Source organism: Electrophorus electricus, chromosome 26 (genome assembly GCF_041902795.1).
Source record: "Electrophorus electricus isolate QZ-2024a chromosome 26, ASM4190279v1, whole genome shotgun sequence".
In the NCBI taxonomy this organism is placed as follows: domain Eukaryota; kingdom Metazoa; phylum Chordata; class Actinopteri; order Gymnotiformes; family Gymnotidae; genus Electrophorus; species Electrophorus electricus.
In genome coordinates this window covers 1,197,501-1,206,489 of record NC_137522.1, presented here as the reverse complement: position 1 = coordinate 1,206,489, position 8,989 = coordinate 1,197,501, and the positions used below count along the sequence as shown (strand labels likewise).

At 45.2% G+C, this 8,989-nt stretch overlaps 1 protein-coding gene across 1 annotated transcript in view; it reads left to right on the top strand.

Annotated features, from left to right (window-relative positions):
* The first annotated feature begins 718 nt into the window (after positions 1 to 718).
* The window catches only part of LOC113583146 (uncharacterized), a 34,056-nt gene continuing 25,785 nt past the window's right edge, over positions 719 to 8,989 (top strand). Inside the window, exons 1-2 of the mRNA XM_081708034.1 lie at positions 719 to 724; positions 961 to 1,038. Coding sequence (XP_081564160.1) covers positions 719 to 724; positions 961 to 1,038 — 84 coding nt within the window. The remainder of the gene's footprint in view (positions 725 to 960; positions 1,039 to 8,989) is intronic.

Here is an 8,989-nt window from a genome sequence, read left to right as displayed (position 1 = left end):
CACACATTTAAAACCCTGAGAATATGTAAAAGGGAAGATGTACATGTTTTAAACTCAACATTGCTTATATTTCTAAACACGCAAGACTTTATTTCTGATGTCTGACATCAGCCATCACCATATAGTTAAGATGCAATTTTATTATATAACAACACAGTACAAAATTATAAACCACACCACTGACCACACCTCCACCCACCACAACACTGTGTTTGTCTGTGTAGATTGTTGCCATGGTGAAATGGAGGGTTGAGTGCAGTGTGACAGTTCTGAGCTGGTGTACTGTTCCATTCCCATGCTGGCCTAAGGCCATGCGTGTCCCACTGGCCAATCACATCACGTTCTTGCTGTCCCCGTGTCCCACTGGCCAATCACATCACGTTCTTGCTGTCCACGTGTCCCACTGGCCAATCACATCACGTTATTGCTGTCCACATGTGTCCCACTGACCAATCACATCACGTTCCTGCTGTCCACGTGTCCCACTGACCAATCACGTGCCTTATATGCCTATATGTCTTTCATTATCTGCCTGATATGGAGGTCAGTCCACAGTTGGGTCTTTAATGTGCAGCTGTGTGTTAAAATCCCACAGAAGACGAGCATGACCAATATACCAATTCACAGGCAACCCAGTAGGCCTCTGCATAACCTAATCTCCCTGTGTGTGTGAGAGAGTGTATATTGTAGGTACAAATTGGGTGCAGAATTGCTAGAAATGGACGTGAGTACGGTCATTAAAAGAATAGGAGGGTATGACTGATAGTGTCCACTCGTGTTTGGGCAGATGGCCTGGACTTTTAGTCCGTTTATCATGAATTTCATTGCTCTCCGACTCTCTCTCTCTCTCTCCCCCCTTTTTCCTCTTTGTTTAACACAAGTCCACAGTTTCTTCCAGGGTTACACGGCCTCCGTGAGATGTGAAGGCTCAGTCAGGGAGCGAGTGCGTGCACACGCCAGTCTCTCACCAGAACACCAGTGCCATGCCGGCAGCTGCTGCACGTACGCTGGAGGCTACACAGACGAAGACGTGTGACGGTATGGGACAAACTAATCCTTGCCTGACCAATCAGGGCCTTCCACGTGTGTTGGCTTGTTGTGTGCGCCACAGCTCGCCCAGCTTACGCGTATAATCATGACACTTCGCCTTTGAACTTTTTTTTTTTTTTTTTTTAAATCCCTTGTTTAACATAATAGAGTCCAGAGAGGCTGTTCCGGTTCTCCCGTGATTTAGTCAAAGGGCTCTCACAATCAGTATTCACGTTCAGTTTTCACGTTCAGTGCGACGAATGCTGTACAACAGATAAGAGCTAAAATTGCAGCTTTCTGAAATTGAGCCCAGTGGTGATTTACTGACCTGCACCAGTGAGAACTGGTCTGAATGAATAATTCTTCATGTGATATGGCATTTCCATTAAGTCCAGTATGTGTTTATTTATGAAGCAACCAGCCCACAAGCAGCAAGTGCAGTTATAGCCACTCATCCTGTAGGCAAATGCAACGTGACGGTGCACAGTTCTGAAGAAGCGATCTGCACAGATCCTGGACAAGAGTTCACACAGTTATCATGTTTGATTGGTATGTTTGTAATTTGCATTTTATTTGCATAATTTGGGCTCATTTGGCTGGCATACGGTTATGTGTGATAACGGGAAGTGTCTGGCATTGAGTCTGGCCGCCCGATCCTCTGCCCGATGGTTCCTGGGGTTGTACCCTGCCCTTGTTTGTTTCCTTCAAATCAGGAGGTTGTTCATTTAACATTGTACTGCTGGGCCTCAGTCAGCCAGAACGTGCGTGTGTGTGTGTGTGTGTGTGTGTGTGTGTGTGTGTGTGTGTGTGAGAGAGACAGAGAGATAGCTAGAGTGTGAGGGGGAGAGAGAAGGGGTGGGTGTGATGAGGGTGTTAAAGTGGCCAGTTACATACTGGCCAGTCATCCTCTTTCAAAGCGAACATTGGGTTCATACTGAGCACACGCGCATTCAAAACAGACCCAATGTGATGGACATGGCCGGCATTCTACGTGTTCCAACACGTGACGATCATCTCCTCCTCAGCTGACCCTGCCTGTCTTAGGGCAGAGTTTTCCATTAATGCACACCGCATAAGTGTGGGCAGCTGTGCTACGTGTGTGTGTGTGTGTGTGTGTGTGTGCTGCTCTGAAGCTCTCAGTGCTGTGCACTGGGCTATGTGGGTTGTGCTCCACAGGCATTTGATGGCTGTGTGTGTGTGTGTGTGTGTGTGTGTGTGTGTGTGTGTGTGTGTGTGTGTGTGTGTGTGTGTATGTGAGAGTGTGTGTGTATGTGCGCTTTAATCTCGTCTCACTGGAGCCCGCTCTCACCAGCAGTGAGGAGGCTGAGTCACTCTCACTTTCCAGCCCATCATCACCACCATTACAGAGCACAGGAACACACACACACACACATCCATGTGTGTGTGTTGTTTCTACGGTGATGTAACCAGTTTTTTTCATTTAGTCATTCTTTTCCTTTCGTTCTTCAGATCTGCTGCTGTCTCTCCTCACGACCAGCGACATCTCCACAGTGACTCAGTGCGGGGCCTGTCGATGCTCTCACGTGCTCCCTGCCCACTCACGTGCTCCCTGCCCACTCGCGTGCTCCCTGCCCACTCACGTGCTCCCTGCCCACTCGCGTGCTCCCTGCCCACTCACGTGCTACCTGCCCACTTAGTCCCCCCTGTATTGGCAGGAGGGTCTGGCTTGGCTCTCCCTCCTTTCAAACGCCTCGTTGTGTAAGACGCAGCGTGATGAAGGGGTCAGGGAGCGGCTTTCTGTAGGCGCTTAATCCCGGGACTCAGAGAGGACCTCCAGCATGGTCAAACAGCATTATAAAGAACAAAAGAGCTTTGTGAGGGACTGTTTTCCTAATGAAGGGCCTGCCGGCTGCGACCGTAAGTGCGATGTGCGCGGTTTTAGGTTGCAGTGGTGACTTTTCATGCCCGGCCGCTTAGTGCTGTAAATAGCGCGCACTCAGAAGTGGACCCGTGGTCCCCTCTGGAGCAGGCCTGCTACGCTGTCAGCTTCAAAGTCAGCCAGCATGTGGTGTCATGGAAAAAAGGGATCCATCAGACATGAAATTCTTCGGCCAAGAAATAAAACGGGGTGTTTTAAAACAAGCGCGCACGCACACACACACACACACACACTCTCACAAGCCCAATGATAATGGACCCTACTAGCTTTTCATGGCGAATCACTGTGCCAAAGCCATCACACTATCCGCATCGTATAGCTTCTGACACACCCAACAAAGCTGGAGAGAGAGAGACACACACATAGGCTTAGACAGAGTGAGTGAGTGAGAGACAGGCTGAGAGTGAGTGGTTGAGAGAGAGACCGGCAGAGAGAGAGCGACAGGCTGAGAGAGAGAGAGAGAGAGAAAGACACTCTCTGGCAGTGCTTTTTAAGTATTTAACAAAAAATACAGCCTAAAATGAATCCAGGAGGCCATGCTATAACTGTGGATCTTGCTGTGAGCAAACCCAGCGTAAATGCAAAACACGAGTGGAAAGGAGACGAGGAGAACCGCAGCTTCCCTCCGATGCACCAATCAGACGCGGGCGCCCGTGTCATCCTGTCCACTGTCATTCCGTCTGGCACCAGTCCCGTAATGAACCCCACAGCTTCGGGAAAATGTAAATGAGATGGCAACAGCCAGCTACAGCAAATGTTATGACGTCAATACCAATTTGCAGAGAAGCTCAACAAATTCTGGCAGGAGTCAGTTTAAAGACGTCGTCCAGTCTTACTGGAAGAGTGCACATCCAGTCTGGCCAGGAGACTGCACGTCCAGTCTGGCTGGGAAACCGCACGTCCAGTCTGACGTCGTTGGCACTGCAGAACACATATGAACCTTGTCCTAAGTCTTCCTCTTTTCTTAGCGTTGCCGAGTGCTGAAAATGTTTAATTCTGGAAATCTGAAATGCATCTTTGATATAAATTTGACATCACACTGCAAATGTTAATGGTAGCATTTACTCATTGAACAATTAATTCATTTTCTGTTTGTTTACTCAACATAAACACTCCTTTGACCACAAACCGCATACACTAGTACTGTAGTGCACACAGTTATACTGTAGTACGCATACACTATTACTGTAGTGCATATACACAGTTATACTGTAGTACGCATACACTAGTACTGTAGTGCACATACACAGTTATACTGTAGTATGCATACACTAGTACTGTAGGGCACATACACAGTTATACTGTAGTATGCATACACTAGTACTGTAGTGCACATAGTTATACTGTAGTACACATACACTTGTACTGTAGTGCACATACACAGTTATACTGTAGTACACATACACTAGTACTGTAGTGCACATACACAGTTATACTGTAGTACGCATACACTAGTACTGTAGTGCACATAGTTATACTGTAGTACGCATACACTATTACTGTAGTGCATATACACAGTTATACTGTAGTATGCATACACTAGTACTGTAGTGCATATACACAGTTATACTGTAGTACGCATACACTAGTACTGTAGTGCACATACAGTTATGCTGTAGTGCACATACACTAGTACTGTAGGGCACATACACAGTTATACTGTAGTATGCATACACTAGTACTGTAGTGCACATAGTTATACTGTAGTACACATACACTTGTACTGTAGTGCACATACACAGTTATACTGTAGTACGCATACACTAGTACTGTAGTGCACATACAGTTATACTGTAGTATGCATACACTAGTACTGTAGTGCACATAGTTATACTGTAGTACGCATACACTAGTACTGTAGTGCACATACACTAGTACTGTAGTGCACATACACAGTTATACTGTAGTATGCATACACTAATACTGTAGTGCACATACACTAGTACTGTAGTGCAGACAGTTATACTGTAGTACGCATACACTAGTACTGTAGTGCACACACTAGTACTGTAGTGCACATAGTTATACTGTAGTACACATACACTTGTACTGTAGTGCACATACACAGTTATACTGTAGTACGCATACACTAGTACTGTAGTGCACATAGTTATACTGTAGTATGCATACACTAGTACTGTAGTGCACATAGTTATACTGTAGTACGCATACACTAGTACTGTAGTGCACATACACTAGTACTGTAGTGCACATAGTTATACTGTAGTATGCATACACTAGTACTGTAGTGCACATACATGTACAGTTATGCTGTAGTACGAATACACAAGTACTGTAGTGCACATACATGTACAGTTATACTGTAGTAGACTTACAGCTGTATTGTACACATGCAGCTATACTGTAGTACTACTGTGGGCTATAGAAACTGTTAGTTAGGTAGATGATGTTTCCTGCTACATCATCTCTAGCTCAATCTCCCAGAAATGTGACACCTAGAAGCACAAAAACTGCAATCCGACAGAGTCCAGCTTTCCGAATAGCTAAGATCTCAGTGAAGTCCTGTAACTCCTCCAGTGTAGCTGCTGGAATTAGTCTTGTTTTTCACTGTGACTGTGACTGATCTGATCTTTCTTCTCCAAGATCCACCAAACATCTCCTTTTCTTCAGCACAGTCGCAGCAATAGCTGTGTGAGGAGTGTGTGATGGCCTCCAATACTTCAACCTGTCAGTTTGCTGGAGTGTCTGAATCTGTATGGCTTCATGCACACTTCCACGTGGAGGTTTACAGCTTGTGCTAGACCTGCACGCGCACCCACACACATGCACACATGCACACGCACATAACCACACACACATATACACGCATGCACACATACACACACCCCCACACACACATTTCTCCAATCAATCTCAGATTATTCTCAGAACATATGGAGTGCGTAGTGATGATAAACTCACGGCAGATGTCCTGTAGAAGGAACAAAGCCAGCGTGGTAAACACACATTAGCAACAAACCGTCTCTGTCGAGATTCCTGCAGGTAGGACTGTTGGGTTTGTAATATAGAAACAGAAATCTAATATGAGCTGAAATATGAAAGCGCGTCCGTCCCCTCCAACTCCTTTTCTTGTCTTTCTTTCTTTGTCTTTCCACTCTTACCTTTTATTCTAATCTATTACTCCAAGTGATGCTGATTTCAAATCACTATTCCCATTTGTTCAACACGTATTATTCTTTGCCTATATTTCTCTTTTTTTTTTATATTTTAATAAATTAAACTGCCTTCATTTTAAATCTACTGCATTTAGGTTTCCAATCATGTATTTTTTTCTGTATCATATTTTTTCTTTTAACATCCATGGACGTTTGAACTCATTTATTAAAATGATGACATTGCTATATTAATTTACATACCACGTTACACAGTGTTTTCCTGTGTAGTAGGAAACTAGCAAGCAGCTATTGCGCAACACACCACTTTCCAAACGCAACGTGCACGTCACCTCCCAAACACGCAACGTACGCGCCACCTCCCAAACACGCAACGTACGCGCCACCTCCCAAACACGCAACGTACGCGCCACCTCCCAAACACGCAACGTACGCGCCACCTCCCAAACACGCAACGTACGCGCCACCTCCCAAACACGCAACGTGTGCGCCATCTCCCAAACACATTTTGCTGCTCCATCTTTTCAGTCAGGCACTTTGGGAGATACCTCAAAGCAGCTGGAGGACCCACTCTCAGGCCTTTGCCACCAAACACGGCACTGTGGGGCCGATGTCGCTGTTAGAAGGCGCAGAGGATGGCAGTATTTTTCTCTGTTGGCAGTGCGGGTAATCGTGTACATTTTGGTTAGGCTGGAGGGTTGTTTTAAATGTACCTGGCTGATGTATAGCTTGCTATGACGTACAGAGAAATGGTTGTTTGCTCCTTTGATGTATGGTGCTGTTTTTTAATTATACATGCATTTTGCTTAACATGCATTTTGTTGTCATTGACTGAACTTGACACATTTTGATTGGTGTTTTTTTATGCAGGCTATGCAGACAGCAGGCATACTGGTGTGTGACATTTATTCTCATATATCAACATATACATTAGTTGTATGGTAAATTATTTGATTACAGGTTATAATTTATGCAATTTTCTGTTACTTAATGGCTTTTTCATCAGCTAATAAGGGTACATAATCCTCATTAATTTTGTATTAAAACTAAGTTATTTTGAAAGTTTTGTTTAGACTGGTAAGTGTGTGTGTGTGTGTGTGTGTGTGTGTGTGTGTGTGTGTGTGTGTGTGTGTGTGTGTGTGTGTGTGTGTGTGTGTGTGTGTGTGAGAAAAGAGAGAGATGACAACCTGAATACCAATTCCAAGGTTCCAAATGTAAATATCTTTGGATAATTACTAATCTTTGTATGCTTTGCCCTCAGAGTCTTGTGCTGGAGAAATTTACCTGCGTCTGACTGTCAGTTCTGTGGACTTCAGCAATAATCACGTCACCCATAAACCAACAAACTGCACATGTCCTCAGCGTGACATCAGCCTTTTAATATTAGCCATCAATCTTCTCTGACAGACAAGGTTACCAAAGGCACGTGCCATCCCACAAGGTTATGGAAATGCACTAAAACATGAAATCCTGATTTACTGAAAAAATGGCCAGACTTCATTTAACAGGGCGCATTAGCCAGTGTGTGTGCTTGAATCGGGCGTCTGTCTGTCTCAGAAAGGTAAGAATGTTAATTGTCTGATAGAGCTCCTCTGGCCTGTGACTTTGCTAACATTGTTCTTATTTAAATATAAGTTAAGTAAATGTGTCCAGTGGGGTGGAACCCTGAGCTTACATTGCCCACCCACTTCTGTGCTTCATCACTATGTTGGCGCGTAATGGTGAAGCATGACTTACAAATAAGGTTGACTGAAATAGCATAATTAGATGTCCCTGTAAGATATCTCTTTTTAATTAATTGGATATAATGGGTGAGTTAATTGTCAGGTCCTCTCTGGGATTGTTTCAGCATATTACAAAAGGACTAATGAGTTGGGTCTTATTGCACAAAGCTTTCTGCTCTCTCGTCCTTTGCTTGTTGTCTTCACGGCTCTCAGCATAGTCACGCCGAGTTTCTGTCTCTTCTGTGGAGCCTTGAGTTGTCCAAATCACTTCTCCCATCTCACAGTAGAAATATATATTGAAACACACACACACACATATCTATATAATGTTTTTCCTTCCATGGTTATCCGTTGTGTAACCACGCTCTGAAAGGGCCCATATCAAAGAGTGCTATCCTCCCACTCTAATTTTGCTGGCTTTTCCGAAGGCGAGCTTAACGAGGGCTCTTGGGATGCAGTGTGCTGGCGAGGGGCTGTCACTAGTGTCACTAGTGCTCTATCTTTACACCAGGGAGAGAGGAAAAGAAGGCAAACTCAAACAGGGCGGTTCTTACTCCTAAGAACCGTCCAGTACCGTGTTGCTCAGGAGACGCGGAGGACATGAATGGCGGATGTCCTGTGATCGGCGGTCATTTCTGAACATGCATATTTTCAGCGCTAAGCTGTGGCGTGCAAATAAAACTAAAGGAGATATTTAGTTAGGACAGAATGCATTCTCTTAGGCCAAGTCTAAGCTCACTTTACTATTATTATTTACTGCCCCTTCTAGTGCAGCGTGTGAAGAACCATTCACTGCCACTCAGTCACCAATCTGTTATCACACATTACACACTTTGACCTTTGCCAGCTCTTTTCAGCATATATCTCTCTTAATGCCTCTCAGGAAAGAACGCTTGAGAGAGGGAACGCAGAGAGAGGGAGGGAGAGATGGAACAAGAGAGAGGGAACGCAGAGAGAGAGAGAGAGAGAGGGAACGCAGAGGGGAGGATGGTGTGCTCGCCCAGACAACAGCTGCAGCCACGAGCCCCGACGATCCACGCGGCGTTCTGCGCTACAAAGACGAAGCGCTCCCGGGTCTCCTGGCGCCTCCGTGGTGGACGGCGAATCCTGTGCGTGTGTGCACATGCACGGTTGATCAAGAAGAGCGTGTGCTTCTTGCCCGTGTCTCTATCGGCAGTTCTCGCCCACTGAGCTGATCTGAT